Source organism: Lepidochelys kempii, chromosome 25 (genome assembly GCF_965140265.1).
Source record: "Lepidochelys kempii isolate rLepKem1 chromosome 25, rLepKem1.hap2, whole genome shotgun sequence".
NCBI classification, from domain to species: domain Eukaryota; kingdom Metazoa; phylum Chordata; order Testudines; family Cheloniidae; genus Lepidochelys; species Lepidochelys kempii.
Window position 1 is genome coordinate 1,687,868 of NC_133280.1, and position 16,730 is coordinate 1,704,597.

At 44.8% G+C, this 16,730-nt stretch overlaps 1 protein-coding gene across 2 annotated transcripts in view; it reads right to left on the reverse strand.

The window, feature by feature from the left end:
* Nucleotides 1-16,730, reverse strand: part of LOC140903081 (excitatory amino acid transporter 1-like) — a 130,107-nt gene that overhangs the window by 36,917 nt on the left and 76,460 nt on the right. For both annotated transcript variants that reach the window (XM_073323803.1, XM_073323802.1), the window contains exons 5-6: nucleotides 10,254-10,296; nucleotides 7,673-8,016 (exon numbers count right to left, since the gene is read on the reverse strand). In XM_073323803.1, coding sequence (XP_073179904.1) covers nucleotides 7,673-8,016; nucleotides 10,254-10,296 — 387 coding nt within the window. The remainder of the gene's footprint in view (nucleotides 1-7,672; nucleotides 8,017-10,253; nucleotides 10,297-16,730) is intronic.

The window sequence follows — 16,730 nt, forward strand, 5'->3', positions numbered from 1 at the left end:
CTAGCAATAAGACACACATCTTTAATAATGAGGGTAGTTAACCATTGGAACAACTTAATGAGGGTTGTGGCATGTGTGACGATGCACCCCATAATGCTTTACGGAAATATGCGCATGAATGTAAATATGACATGGCTGGAATATGTTTTATGCTACATATGCCATGTAACATCTCTCTGCAAAGGTTATGATCTACTGAATACATTCATCCTATCTGTATACATGTATCATTTTTGTATTTGAAGTTATAAATATTGGCTATGTACTTGTTTAATTTTAAATAGCCTCAGTGAAGCAGTTGGTTAGCTTCCTGAGAAAATACTATTCTCAGTAAGTGCCCAATCAAGAAACACTTAAGTCAACAATGAATGTGGAGATGCCAATCCACATCTGAGCTTTCCCAGGAATGTGGCTTGGCTGGTAAGGAACTCAGTCTGCATGGACATGTGACTTGCCAATGTGACTCCAAAACTCCATTTTGTAGCTGGATTCTACACAGGGGGAGGGAGGGGTGTCCACCCACAAGAGAAAGTCTATTTAAACCCCTGGGAGACCCCTCCATTTTGTCTTCAGTTGGCTCAAGAGATAGCCTCTCCACCTCAAAGGATACCTGAAAGAAACCAGGACTACAGGAGGTGTAAGTGATTGCTGGACCCAGACTAGAAGGAGACTAGTCTGTAAAAGGAAGATTACTGGAATTCCTCTGAGGGTGAGGTTATATCTGCATTCAGTTTTCTTACTGTATTAGGCATAGACTTGCATGTTTTATTTTATTTTGTTTGGTAATTTACTTTGTTTTGTCTGTCATCACTTGGAACCACTTAAATCCTACTTTTTGTATTTAATAAAATCACTTTTTACTTATTAATTAACCCAGAGTATGTATTAATACCTGGGGGGGGGGGGGTGCAAACAGCTGAGCATATCTCTCTATCAGTGTTATAGAGGGCGAACAATTTATGAATTTATCCTATATAAGCTTTATACAGGGTAAAACAGGTTTATTTGGGGTTTGGACCCCACTGGGAGTTGGGCATCTGAGTGTTAAAGACAGGAACACTTCTTAAGCTGCTTTCAGTTTGTGGACGTGGTTCAGACCTGGGCCTGTGTTTGTAGCCGGCAAGCATGTCTGGCACAACCAGGCAGGGTTCTGGAGTCCCAAGCTGGCAGGAAAGGCGGGGCAGAAGTACTCTTGGCAAATCAGTGGCCAGCCCCAAGGGGGTTTCTGTGATCCAACCCGTCACAGCATGTATCTTAATTTTGTATTTCCTAGTTTTCAGAGGTTTCTGTTTAGTCTCTCTCCACACTCTGGAAGGACATGGGGCACAGCTGGCCAATCGTAACACTGCATTATGGCTTTTGAGCGTTTAATTTCTTTGCTTTTAAAAACAATATTTTCTCTGCACCCCCATGTACTCCCACCCTCTCCACTGTCTCTGGCTCTGAGGCAACGATTACCCTGGCCACAGAACACATTGCTCCATATTAGTCCCTTTGCTGCCCCTGCATCGCTTCCTGTCTCCGCCTCTCCAGCACACCCTGCTTCACCCTCCTTCCCACAGAGAGGCAGGCATCAGGACAGGACCCACATTGAGGAGTTGTGGGTGCAGGGGTGAGGATGCAGCAGCAGTTCAGGGACTAGCATGGAGTCAGTGGGGACTTTTTTTGAAGAGGTGGACAAACTTGGGGGGCAATGGATGTGAGAGTTTTGGGAGACTGACAAAACCAGCATCCCCCTCTGCACAGCTCTGACCCCCTCCTTTTCTCCCCACTCTTCAATGCACTGTTCTAATACCCCCACCGCTCCAAAACCCCATATTCCCTGCAATTGTTCAGATTCCTCCCCACTGCTCCAATGCCGCTCCATCTCCAACATTCTCTGCACTATGCCATTGCAGTCTGACATCCCCTGCAGCTCTTAGCCCACCCACTGCTCCGGACACTACACACCAGCTCCACTCTCCTTCTTGCCACTCCATGCCCTGGTAAGCTTGGAGGGCTTCTGAGAAAGGAAGGTAGTGGGGCTGAGAGAAGTGCATGAACCAGCTGGAGGCAGAAGATTTGAGATGCAGAATCCCTGCCCCAAATCTGGTCCTAGTGTTCAGGGAAGAGGCTCTGCACATCTATCTGCAGCACAGATGGCTGAGAGGTGTGAAGTGGCCCATTCACCCAAAGAGATGCTCTTGGAGACTAGCTGGAGGAGCCAGGAGGACATTAAGCTAGCAACACAAGGGGAGGATACTAAGAAGGCAAATGTGGTACAAACTCAAATGCAGTATGCTGGGAACAAATTGAACTGATGTGGCAAAGAATGAGAAGAGAAGAAATTTTTCAGTTGTTTTAATGCAAAGCTAAGAGTCTGGGTACCAAGCAAGAGGAATTGGAAATTTTCATTGATAGAGAAGAAATTAGATATTATTGAAACCTGGTGCGACAATTCACATAACTGGAATGTTAAAATCACTGCTTATAACCTGTTTAGAAAGATTTGAGTGGGCAAAAGACACCATTACTAAGAGGTAATGTGTTAGAGGTATCAATGACTCAGACCTAGGGATGTTGTATGCATATGGATCAAAGTGCTATTAGCAAAGCCCAGACCACTGAATCAAACCAGAGAACAGCATGAGTTACTTCTGTCTGTACTGTGTGTTCAGAAAAATTGTGTTGTTATGAGGGACTTCAATCTGGGAGACATATGCTGGAGGTTGCATTCAGCCAGCAGTGAAACATTGTTAGAGTTTCTAAAAAATATAGAAAATAATTTTCTAACACAAAAGGTATTGCATCCAACATGAAGGAATGCTATACTGGATACAGATGAATTAATCACAGGGTTGGGAGCTGGTGGTTGTCTAAGGACCAGTGATCATGACCTGGTTACATTCAATACAGGTAAACAGAGGACAGGCCCAGCCTAATTCCCCAACACTGAGGAAAAAGTCTGAGCAAAATTGACTGCGAGAAAAAATGTAGACAGAAAAATGTGGATTACAATGGCGAGTTCTCTAAGAAGCGTTCATTAGATGCCCCAAAGCCACAATTCCACACGAAAGAGGACAACTTTGGCTAAAAGCCCATCCATGGTTCAATGGGGACATGAAGGCAGCAGTTAGAAATAGAAAAGCATAATATAACGAATGGAAAAAAGGGGAATAGATAAATACAACAAAGGGTAGAAAATTAATAAGGAAAGTAAAGACTTCAGGGAAAAATCCATGGCTGGCAGGGCTAAAGAAAATCAGTGGGGCCACTAGACAACCAAGGTGTAAAGGAGCGCTGAAGAAAGACAAGGCCATTGTGGAGAAGCTAAATGAATTCTTTGTATCAGTCTTCATTGCTGAAGATGGGAGGCAGATTCCCACACCTGAGCCATTCTTATTAGATGACATATCTGAGGAACTGTTGCAGATTGAGATGTCAGTAGAGGAGGTTTTGGATCAAATTGTTAAATTAACCAGTAATAAGTCACCAGAACCAGATGGTGTTAGGATATAGATATTCAGGCCTGTCTGTAAAGGCCTATACTCTAAGAATTTAGGTGTATTCTTATCACTTGGCTAGTGATAGAGGTATAAAAGAAAGAATCAAAATCACTGTCTGCTGGTGTAAGGGCCTTCTCTTACTGTGACAGTCTGAGGCCCTGTTCTTAGGCTAAGACCTTTGGCTAAGCAGCAGAGGCAGCCATAAGCTGGGAAGCAAACAGTCACATCCTCACATTCCAAACTAGTCACACTGAAATAAGGTGCTATTCGGCTGTTAGGAATACAATCCTGTCCTGATAGTTCCTATCACCTCCAGAGAAAGGGAAGTGCCTAGAAAATGTAAAAGGAAACTTAGTTTGATAGCATCCTGTCTGGCAAGAACTCATTTATCAATAGCTGGGATGTGAAATCCTCACTTCTGTATTGTTTTGTCATTATAGTTCCTACTTTTCTATTGTTTGTCTGTATAATCTCTGTCTGGTTCTGTGATTGTTCCTGTCTGCTGTATAATTAATTTTGCTGGGTGTAAACTAATTAAGGTGGTAGGATATAATTGGTTACAATATGTTAGGATTGGTTAGTTAAATTTCAGGAAAATGATTGGTTAAGGTATAGCTAAGCAGAACTCAAGTTTTACTATATAATCTGTAGTCAATGAGGAAGTGACTGGGTGTGGGTGGGGGTGGGCATGTGGGTGTGTGAGATGGGAACAGGGAATGGGGGTAAGAAAATTGGAATCATGTTTTGCTAAAGGGGGAGATGGGAACAGGGAATGGGGGTAAGAAAATTGGAATCATGTTTTGCTAAAGGGGGAAATGGGAACAGGGAATGGGAGTAAGGAAGTTGGAATCATGTTTGGCTAAGGGTAGGAATGGGAACAGGGACACAGGTGTAAGGCTCTGTGGTGTCAGAGCTGGGAAGGAGGATACTAAGGAAGGAAACTGGAATCATGCTTGCTGGAAGTTCACCCCAATAAACATCGAATTGTTTGCACCTTTGGACTTCGGGTATTGTTGCTCTCTGTTCATGCGAGAAGGACCAGGGAAGTAAGTGGGTGAAGGAATAAGCCCCCTAACAGATGGTATTCATCCAAGAGTTCTGAAGGAATTCAAATGTGAAATTGCAGAACTACTAACTGTGGTCTGTGACCTATCGCTTAAATCAGCCTCTGGACCAGATGACTGGAGGGTAGCTAATGTGACGCCTTTTTAAAAAGGGCTCCAGGGGCGATCCTGACAATTACAGGCTGGTAAAGCTAACTTCAATGCCAGGCAACTTAGTTGAAACTACAGGAAAGAACAGAATTATCAGACACATAAATTAAGACAATTTGTTGAGCAAGAGTCAACAAGGTTTTTGTAAAAGGAAATCATGCTTCATCAATCTATGAGAATTCTCTGAGGGAGTCAACGAGCCTGTGGACAAGGGTGATCCAGTGGACAGAGTGCACATAGACTTTCAGAAAGCCTTTGACAAGGTCTCTCCCCAAAGGCTCTTGAACAGAGTAAGCTGTCATGGGGTAAGAAGAAAGGTTCTCTCCTGGATCAGTAACTGGTTAAAATATAGGAAACAAAGGGTAGGAATAAATGGTTTTCAGAATGAAGAGGTAAATAGCAGTGTGCCCCAGGGATCTGTACTGGGACCAGAGTTGTTCAACATATTCATAATTGATCTGGAAAGGGGGGTAAATAGGGAAGTGGCAAAATTTGCAGACAATACAAAATTACTCAAGATAGTTGTCCAAAGGTGACTGTGAAGAGCTACAAAGGGATCTCACAAAACTGGGTGACTGGGTAACAAAATGGCAGATAAAATCAATGTTGATAAATGCAAAGTAATGCACATTGGAAAACATAATCCCAACTATACATATAAAATGATGGGGTCTAAATTAGCTGTTACCACTCAAGAAAGAAATCTTGCAGTCACTGTGGATAGTTCTCTGAAAACATCCACTCAATATGCAGTGGCAGTCAAAAAATTTAACAGACATGTCAGGAACCACTAGGAAAGGGAGAGATAATACGACAGAAAATATCACAATGCCACTATACAAATCCATGGTAGGCCATCACCTTGAATACTATGTGCAGTTCTGGTTGCCTCATTTCAAAAAGGATATATTGGAATTGGAAAAGGTACAGAAAAGGGCAACAGAAACGGTTGAGACGGAACAACTTCCATACAAGGAGAGATTAAAAAGACTGGAAATGTTCAGCTTGGAAATGAGACCAATAAGGAGGGATATGATAGAGGTCTAAAAAATCATGACTGGTGTAGTGAAAGTGGATAAGGAAGCTTTATTTACCCCTTCACATAACACAAGAACCTCATGCTCTGAGTGTCCCTAAGCCTCTGACTGCCAGAAACTGGGACTGGACGACAGGGGATGGATCACTCAATCATTGCTCTGTTCTGTTCCTTTCCTTTGAAGCGTCTGGCATTGGCCATAGTCAGAAGACAGGATCCAGGGCTAGATGGACCATTGATCGGACCCAGTATTGCTGGTCTTATATTAAGAAGAAATTTAAGTATATTAGGAAAAAAAGGACTCCAAGCAATGGTATAGGCCCACTACTATTAATGGTAAACGTTAATAACGATGCACAAAGGCAGAAGAGTTTAGTACGGAAGCTCACTGTGAATGGGCAGGCAGCAGATGGATAGGAGGGGGAGCGAGGGGAGCTACTTAGAATTGGTGGGGGGAGGGATGGGAGAGGGGCAGCTGGCAACAGGCTGGGAAAGGGTGTCCCAGCAGTTCCTACTGGCATTCCTACAGCAATTCCTTGGCAGCTGGTGCCCAGTGCCCTGTGCTCCTTCCATTCCTCACCCTACTCTGACAGCTGGCACATATGTTCCTGCCCCTCTCTGGGCCAAGTGTCTCCACCAGGACCCATGGAGGCTGGAAGGCAGGGACAGGACTGGTGTTCCTACCTGCTCCTCGTGGCCAACCTGATCTCAGAGGAAGCTCCAGCCCCTCTTCCCAATCCCACCGTCATTTCCATGAGATATTTTGGGGGGAAACATTGGAAGGGGCAGAAACATACATGAGACCCCCCCAAATATTTCCCTCGAGGGGGCACTAGTCCCCCACACCCATTGTTCCGCTGCCCCTGGTTCAATAAGTATTTCTATTCTGTATTTGGAAAGAGGCAGGATGATGTACTCATATCACATAGGGATGATGAAATCCTTTCAACCGGATTAGTAAATTAGGAGGATGCTAATATCTACCAGGGATAAATATTTTTAAATTAGCGGGCCCAGTTAATTTGCACCCTAGAGTGCTTAAAGAGCTGGCTGAGGATATTTCTGGCCTGCTGATGTTAATTTTTCATAAATTTTGGAAAACCAGGACAATTCCAGATCACTGGAAGAGTGCTAATGCTGTGCCAATATTCAAAAAAGGCAGGTGTGATGACCTGGGTAACTATAGGTCAGTTAGCCATGAAGGCAAAATAATGGAAAAACTGATACAGGATTCAATCAATAAAGAATCCAAGAACAGGAATACAATTAATGCCAGTCAACATAGTTTTATGGAAAATACGTCTGGCAATTTTGTTTCCAAATATGGCAAACAATACTGATTTCATTCTTTGAAGTGATTACAAGGTTGGTTGATAAAAATAACTGCATAGATATAATATACTTAAACTTTGGTAAGACATTTGAGTTAGTACCACATGACATTCTAATTAAAAATTAGCACTGTACAATCTCAACAGAACAATTGATTATGTTCAATTGATTAAAAACAAAGTAGTTGTCAGTGTGGATTCACCGAAAGGGGATGTTTCTACTGGTGTTCCACAGGGTTTGGTACTTGGCCCAACACCATTCAACATTAACTAAAACTCCTGGAAAACAGCTGGGAGGAAAGCTCTGTGTGTGCCACACTCACAGCTTGCCCCTTTAGGTAACGTCTTAGTGACCCCCCCACTTCAGCTCTCTGGTCCTCCAAGGAGGCCTCAAGCAGCATCAAGGAAGTCATGTCCTGGCCTCCTTGATATATCTATGATAAAAACAACAAACAAAACCCAACACACACTTGTGAATTAAAATCCCATCCAGGCACTAAGGAGCAAAATGGGGGCCACACCCATTTATTTTCCCTGTGTATCTCACCTTTAAAATTACCCCCATCTCTCATCAGGTCTCCTTGCCCCACCCACCCTGCTCCTCACCAGATGATAATGGCCACCAGCCTCATGATGGCTTCGTTGAGGCAGTTGAAGAACTCCTGCAGGGCCCGTCCCTTCTGCTTCAGGCTGCCAATCACCAGGCCAAAGCACACGGAGAACACCACCAGGCCCAGCGCATTCACCCCGTTGGCAGAGCCGGGGATAGGGATGGTTTCCTCGAAGCTCAGCACTTCCTGGAGGCTCCTAAGGGTGCGTGTGACGTTCTCCAGAGTGCCGGTGACATTCTCAGGCATGGAAGCCTGTGAGCTGGCCGTGGTCCCTGCTGTGTCATTGCTGCTGCGGAGGATGGTTCTGGCGAAGACCCTGGTGCTGTATTGCGTCTTGTACTGAAATGATACACCATTGTCAGCCGTGCCCACAAGCCTCTGCACAATAACCCTGCTCTTCTCCACAGGGCCTGAGCCTGAACTCCCAGGGACTTGGCTGACAACTGTTTGGGCCTAATTCCCTGGCTCAGTGCAAGGATTCACAGACGTCTAGATCATAGAGCGTAAGGCTATAAAGGACCATTAGATCATCAGGCCTGACCTCCTGTAAAGCAAAGGCCCTTACATTTCACCCAGTTCCCCCTGCGTTGAGCCCAATAACTTGGGTTTAGCCAATGCAGAATTTCCAGAAAGCATCCGGTCTAGAACTGAAGACATCAAGAGATGAGAATCCACCTTTTCCCTGGATAGCTGATCGAACTCTAAGGTTTCAGAGTAGCAGCCGTGTTAGTCTGTATTCGCAAAAAGAACAGGAGGACTTGTGGCACCTTAGAGACTAACAAATTTATTTGAGCCTAAGCTTTCGTGAGCTACAGCTCACTTCATCGGATGCATTCAGTGGAAAATACAGTGAGGAGATTTATATACACACAGAACACGAAAAAATGGGTGTTTATCATATACACTGTAAGGAGAGTGATCACTTAAGATGAGCTAATACCAGCAGGAGAGCAGGGGGCGGGTGCGGGGGGAGAGAAAACCTTTTGTAGTGATAATCAAGGTGGGCCATTTCCAGCAGTTGATAAGAACGTCTGAGGAATGGGGGGGGGGGGAGGGAAGAGAGGGGAAATAGTTTTACTTTGTGTAATGACCCATCCACTCCCAGTCTCTATTCAAGCCTAAGTTAATTGTATCCAGTTTGCAAATTAATTCCAATTCAGCAGTCTCTTGTTAGAGTCTGTTTCTGAAGTCTTTTTGTTGTAATATTGCGACTTTTAGGTCTGTAATCGAGTGACCAGAGAGATTGAAGTGTTCTCCGACTGGTTTATGAATGTTATAATTCTTGACATCTGATTTGTGTCCATTTATTCTTTTACGTAGAGAGGGTCCAGTTTGACCAATGTACATGGCAGAGGGGCATTGCTGGCACATGATGGCATAAGTGATCACTCTCCTTACAGTGTGTATGATAACACCCATTTTTTCATGTTCTGTGTGCATATAAATCTCCTTACTGTATTTTCCACTGAATGCAACAGATGAAGTGAGCTGTAGCTCACGAAAGCTTATGCTCAAATAAATTGGTTAGTCTCTAAGGTGCCACAAGTACTCCTTTTCTTTTTGTGAACTCTTTAAGTCTCTCAGTGTCAGGCATTTTCTCCAGGCCTCAAATGAAATGTGTGGATTTTTTCTGCACCCTCTCAATTTTTGAAACATCCTTTAAAAAATCTAGATCCCAGACCTGGACACAGCATTCTAGGGCCAGTCTCACCACTGCTAAACACAGGTAGAAACATCTCCCAACTCCTATTCACTGCACCCCTATTTATCCATCCAAGGGTCGCATTAGCTCTTCCTGCCACAGCATTGCACCGGGAGCTTGTGTTCCATGGCTTGTCCACTATGACCCCTAGATCCTTTTCAGAGTCACTGGATACAGGGTCCGGCCCCCCATTCTGTAGGTGTGGCCTGCATTCCTTGTTCCTAGATGTCTGACTTTGCATTTGGCTGTATTAAAACACATATTGTTTGAATGGGACCAGCTTACCAAGCGACCCAGATGCTGTGCTACTTACACTCAGGGAAAGAAGTCTCTTCTTCAGCTCCGCAGGGGATGGTGCAATGGCTAGCACTGTGAGTGGGGAATCCCATTTGGTGTCATTTTACACCCAACTGTTACCGTTGGGCCAGATATTCATACTTGTGCTATGGGCCCTTTATATTGCTCCTGAGGTGCTATAAAGGGGCAGGGGAACAGCCCTGGGGGAGCTCCCCTTGTTCACAGGCAGTACAGGGCTGGCATATAAGGGGCCCCACACTGCCCCTTGGCAGGCCCCTGAGAGGAGCAAGCCAAGAGCAGGAAGGGTAGTGGCCAGAACAGTCTGTGCTCCAGCAATTCCGGGCTGTTTACTAATCTATAGACAACTGAGTAAGGCTGCCTGGGAGCTGCTCTAATTTATACTGGTGGCTGCAGTGGTCATTGGAGCAGTGCACTCTGGGAGGTTCAAAGGTGGCCTAAACCCATCCCTGCATCTCTAGAGGGGGGCAGTTCAGAATGCAACCTCTTCTGCACAGGCATAAAGGACAATCAGAGTGCTGGGCAGGAAGAAGCAGGCATGGGGAACCGGTGTCCGTACCTGTTTGAAGCAGGCTTCTACTAGGTTCGGCGGGAACATGTTCCTGAAGCAGATAAAACAAGAAGAAGGTTACGCTGCCATCTGGCTGAGAGCCAGGTGAGCAGGCCCATTGCCTGATACTCATGGTTAAGCACTGGCTGTAGTCGGGATACTCAAGGTTAGTAAGAGCTCAATGCCAATAGCACTGAGTTTTCTTTCAGGTTATTCAGCGCCCTTCCAGATGCAGCCAAGCAAGGAATTGCTCTAGCCCCATGGCTTGAAACATTTAAACGTGGCTGTGCTCCCAAGGGGAAGCATATGGCCCTGGGAGGCTGATCTGTGTGAGCTAGGTTTTATGCAGCTATGGATAGGGTCCTAAGATCATCAAAGTGAGAGAAGGAAAAGACCAGACCATCATCTCCATCTCCATTCTCTGGCACAGTCCAATTTTAAGTGTCCCAAGCTGCGCAGCTTCCACTGCTTCCTGCAAAATGAGTTCCCCTGACTGATACATCTCACTGTATCTCAGCCCAAATGGTGCCTTTCTCTATCTCATCCATCATTCCTCCAGGGCTGTAAGCACTTACAAGCTCCTGGCTTCTCAGTAGCCCCCCCTCTGCCCCGCAGGCAGACAGAGCTCCAAGCAGTTCAGGGAGTCTCATTGTGTTTAGAAGAAGTTGACCCAGAATGTCATTTCCCTTTTCTTTTAAATGAAAATTCTGGACTCCTCCTACTCCATGGAAAATGTCAGAATTTTGAGGTTTTGTTTCAATGCGGAACAATATTTTTTAATTTTGGAATTTCCTGTGGAATGGGAATCCTGGGTCCCAGCCAGCCGACCTGAACTCCCTCCTTTTCATCACTGCCTTTCTAGTAGTAGGATGCACAGAACTGAAGGCCATATTCCAGGCGTACCACGCTGGAGCCATCGAGAAAGGCCCTATGATTTCCATCCACTGGGACATGATGCCATTGTATCATACAGCATCAGACTGCACTGGGCTTTTTGCAGCCATATCCTGCGGCAGTGCTTTGAAGTGCAAGTGTGGTCGCGCTCCTGGTAATCCACCCTGACGAGGGGATTAGCCCCAAGCACTGGGAGAGCGGCTCCCAGCCCCCGGAGCCTGTCTACACTAGCGCTTTAAAGCGCTCAGACTTGCTACGTTCAGGGGGCTGATTTTTCACTCCCCTGAGCCAGCAAGTTAGAGCGCTATAAAATGTAAGTGTAGCCAAGCCCTAAGTGCAAATTCATGTCTAATTCGCTGTCAGCTCTAAGCCCTGTTGGCTGGTTTCTTGAGTGTCCTGTGCCTTGTAAGCCATTTACACCAGGGCAAAGTGGAGTGTGAAGTGGGTGTAAATTGCTACCACATCAGAATAGTAGGACTTTACACATACTAACAATTGTTCTGCTTAGCTTCTGAAGCCAGGGCAGGAAGCAACAGGCTTAAATTGCAGCAAGGGCGGTTTAGCTTGGGCATTAGGAAAATCTTCCTGTCAGGGTGGTTAAACACTGGAATAAATTGCCTAGGAGGTTGTGGAATCTCCATCTGTCATAAATGTAAAGGGAAGGGTAAACCCCTTTAAAATCCCTCCTGGCCAGAGGAAAAATCCTCTCACCTGTAAAGGGTTAAGAAGCTAAAGGTAACCTCGCTGGCACCTGACCAAAATGACTAATGAGGAGACAAGATACTTTCAAAAGCTTGGAGGAGGGAGAGAAACAAAGGGTCTGTGTCTGTCTGTATGCTGCTTTTGTTGGGGACAGAACAGGAATGGAGTCTTAGAACTTTTAGTAAGTAATCTAGCTAGGTATGTGTTAGATTATGATTTCTTTAAATGGCTGAGAAAAGAATTGTGCTGAATAGACTGACTATTTCTGTCTGTGTATCTTTTTTGTAACTTAAGGTTTTGCCTAGAGGGGTTCTCTATGTTTTGAATCTAATTACCCTGTAAGGTATCTACCATCCTGATTTTACAGAGGTGATTTCTTTACTCCTTTTTACTTCTATTTCTATTAAAAGTCTTCTTGTAAGAAAACTGAATGCTTTTTCATTGTTCTCAGATCCAAGGGTTTAGGTCTGTGGTCACCTATGCAAATTGGTGAGGATTTTTACCAAACCTTTCCCAGGAAGTGGGGTGCAAGGGTTGGGAGGATTTTGGGGGGGAAAGATGTGTCCAAACTACGTTTCCCAGTAAACCCAGTTAGAGTTTGGTGGTGGCAGTGGTTATTCCAAGGACAAAGGATAAAATTAATTTGGGGAAGTTTTAACATAAGCTGGTAAAAGTAAGCTTAGGAGGTTTTCATGCAGGTCCCCACATCTGTACCCTAGAGTTCAGAGTGGGGGAGGAACCTTGACACCATCTTTGGAGATTTTTAAGAGCAGGTTAGACAAACACCTGTGAGGGATGGTCTAGATGATACTCAGTCCTGCCATGAGTGCAGGGGACTGGACTAGATGACCTCTTGAGGTCCCTTCCAGTCCTATGTTTCTACCTTGCACTGGTGTAAAGACTGCACAAGGTACAGGGCAAGGGAGAGTAAGGCCCTAGTTTTTCTCAGTAGCTCCTGCTTCCCAACTGTCCCTGTGTCTGTGCGGGGAAAGGGGCTGCCTCAGATTAGACAGATTAGGCTGACCCTATTTTCAATCTCCTCTTTGCATTTTTCTCTCACCCCTGCTATTTGCAGCTCCCTCCATGAGGATTTCATAGCCTCAGGGTATTTTGTGAGAAGCTCTTTATTCTCTTCCCAAGCATGATTAAAGAGATTTGATATAACTGGATGAGGAGAACGAGGAACATAGCTGTATTATTTTTATGAATATGATATGCACCTCAGTTTACCTGCTTGATATTATTCTGTCTGCCTACACAGAGTTACATCAAAGGAGGCTGTTAGGGAGAACAAACATGACCTGAGAAGGTGACAGAGCTAAGATACGTCCAGAGAGAATATCAGGGGCCCTTCAGAGAACAGTGGGGGAGCTATTAATTGGGAAATGTCACCTTTCTCCAGGCCAGAGCCTATGATCAAAAGGACACTGAACCATTAAAGACCCTGCCTAGCAAGGAAGAAGTGGGGTGACTGGGTAAGATGCTAAGAGAATGGTGCGGGGCTGTCTGTCTCTCCACACTTGCAAAGAGAGGACAAAGTTTAGCTGAGCCCAGATGTGTATAGACTTTAGCTGTGGTAACCCTTTTCTCTGCTTGCTAGATGCCTTTGTGTGAATGAACTGTACACTGGTTTTGAAGGCTGTTTTGGGGTCACTTTAATCAACTGTGGGTCAAAGGCTCCCAGAGGGAAGTTTTCTTGCAGGTGCCAAATTTAGCTGAGCCTGTTGTGTTATCATGGTGGAGAAACTGATGGTGGGCTACAGCCAGAGAGCCAGCCTCAGAGTGGGGAGTAGCAGGGTCCAGCCTGGCAGGAGACAAGGATTTCACTCGGCAGGGTCTGCAAAGGGATGTAAATTGTAGCTCGCCCTGTAACCATGACTCCAGTCTTAAGACCAAACCCTGCAGTATCCCGGAGACCCCTCCCCATGCTCTGCTGAAATATGGTGACCCATGATAGAGAAACTGCTTGGCCTCATGACTAGGGATTTCTCCCTCCCTTCAGTGTATTGCAGCGGTTCTCAAACCGGGGGGTTGGGACCCCTCAGGGGGTCGCGAGGTTATTACATGGGGGGTCGTGAGCTGTCAGCCTCCACCCCAAACCCCGCTTTGCCTCCGGCATTTATAATGGTGTTAAATATATAAAAATGTGTTTTTAATTTATAAGGGGGGTCGCACTCAGAGGCTTGCTATATGAAAGGTGTCACCAGTACAGAAGTTTGAGAACCACTGGTGTATTGGAACAGAAACTCCAGCTTTCTATAGAGAGCCTTTCAGAGTCCAGCCATACACCCAAACATACGGAACAAACAAACAAAAAGCCCCAGCCAGAATAAAAAGAACACAGGCGGAAGTGCAGCAGCAGAGTGGGGCTATCAGATGTGCCTCGCACAGTGGGCAGGTGGTGTATGTGTGCATGCAGTTCAAGCAGCTCTTTGCCCTCGGAGATTGCTTACAGGCTCTGGAGACCAGAGTGGCTGACCTGGAGGAGCTGACAGAAACAGAGGTACACAGAGGAGACTTCCTGGGACACAGCAAAGCGGGCCCAGCCCCCATCTGGCAGCCTCTGTGCTGTTGGGGAGGGTGAAAGTCTCAGGCAAGGAGAACATCAAACTACAGTGGAGGGAAACCATCACATACTCGTGACCCTCCTTCCAGATGATGTCATGGTAACCTCTCACACTGAGGACACCCCTCTTGGGGAGGGGACTGAGTTACTAGGAAAGGACAGGTAATATAATAGGGGATTCGATTATTAGAAATATAAGCAGTTGGGTTTGTGATGACCAGGAGAACTGCCTGGCGAATTGCCTCATGGGTGTGAAAGTTGCAGATTTCTTGAGACATCTAGACAGACTTATGTGCAGTGCTGGGGAGATGCCAATGGTCATGGTACATGTTTCAGTGACATAGGGAAAGGCAGGAGAGCAGTCCTGGAGGACAAATTTAAGTGGCTAGGTAAGAGATTGAAGTCCAGGATCTCCATGGGAGTATTCTCTAAAATGCTTACAGTTCCACGTGCAGCGCCAGCTAGACCGACAGAATTGCAGGGTCTCAATGTGTGGATCAGATGATGGTGTTGGAAGAAAGGATTTAGATTTATTAGGAACTGGGGGATCTTTTGGGAAAGGAGGAGCCCATACAGGAAAAATGGGTTCCACCTAAACAAAAATGGAACCAGATTGCTGGCATGTCAAATTAAAAAGGTCATAAAGGAGTTTTTACAACTATGGACTGGGGAAAGCTGACAGGTGAGGAGGACACACAATTCAGACAGACACATCCCTTAGGGAAGGATTTATTAAAGGAGATATTCCATAACCTAGTAAAGAGAAGAGGATAGAAGCTGATAAAGTACAGGTAGGAACTGAAGAGAAACAGTCAAATGAAAGAGTCCCATTCAGTTACAACCCATGAAGGCAGACAACTAAATATTGCCAGATTTTATAAGGGCTTGTATACAAATGCAAAATTCTAAATAGTAAGATGGGTGAACTAGAGTGCCTGGTATTAAAAGAGGATATGGACATGATAGGCATCACAGAAACTTGGTGGAATGAAGATAATCAATGGGACATGGTAGTACCAGGGTACAATATATGTAGGAACAATAGAGTAGGTTCCACTGGTGAAGGAGTGGCACTATATGTGAAAGAAAGCATAGAGTCAAATATAGTAACAATCTTAAATGGCTCAAACTGTACTATAGAATCTCTATGGATAGAAATTCTGTGCTTGAATAATAAGACTACAGCAGTAGGAATATACTACCAACCACCTGACCAGGATGGTGACGGTGACTGTGAACACTTAGGGAGCTTAGAGAGGCTAAAAAAACAAAACAATATTAATGGGGAACATCTACTATCCCCATATTGACTGGGAACATGTAACCTCAGGCTGGGAGGCAGAAATAACATTTCTAGACACTATTAATGGCGGCTTCTTGGAGAGGCTTGTCCTGGAACCCACAGGGGAGAAGCAACTCTTGATTTAGTCCTAAGTGGAGCACCGGATCTGGTCCAAGAGGTGAATATTGCTGAACCACTCGGTAATAGTGATCATAACGGAATCAAATTTTACATCTTAGTAGGGGGGAAAACACCAAAGAAACGTACCACAGCAGCATTTAACCTCTAAAAGGATAACTACATAAAAATGAGGAGGCTATTTAAATGGAAATTAAAAGGAACAGTTGCAACAGCCTGTAAGCTGCATGGAAACTTTTTAAAAATACCATAATAGAGGCTCAAACTAAATGTATACCCCAAATGAAAAAAAAACAAACAGTAAGAGGACTAAAAAAATGCCACCATGGCTAACCCACAGAGCAAAAGAGGTGGTTAGAGACAAACAGACATCTTTTAAAAATTGGGAATCCTATCCTACTGAGGAAAATACAAATGAACATAAACTCTGGCAAGTCAAGTGTAAAAGTACAAGTAGGCAAGCCAGTTAGGCAGAACTGCAGGGTCTCAATCCATGGGTCTCAATGTGTGGATGAGACGATGGTGTAGGGAGGAGGGGTTAAGATTTATTAGGAACTGGGGAAGCTTTTGGGAGAGGGGGGGCCTATACAGAAAGGATGGGCTCCACCTAAACCAAACTGGAACCAGATTGCTGGCGCTTAAAATTTAAAAGGTTGTAGAACAGCTTTTAAACTAAGGGCTGGAGGAAAGCCGACAGGTGCGGAGTTGCATGTGGTTTGGACATTACCTATGTCCTAATACGTAGGAGAGGATGGAAAATGATAAAATACAGGGAGGCTCTGATGAGAAACAGTCAAATGAAAAAATGTCCCATTTAATTATGACATGCAATAGGGGACAGCCAAAAAATGACAAGTTTTTAAAATGCTTATATACCAATGCTAGAAGTCTAAATAATAAGATG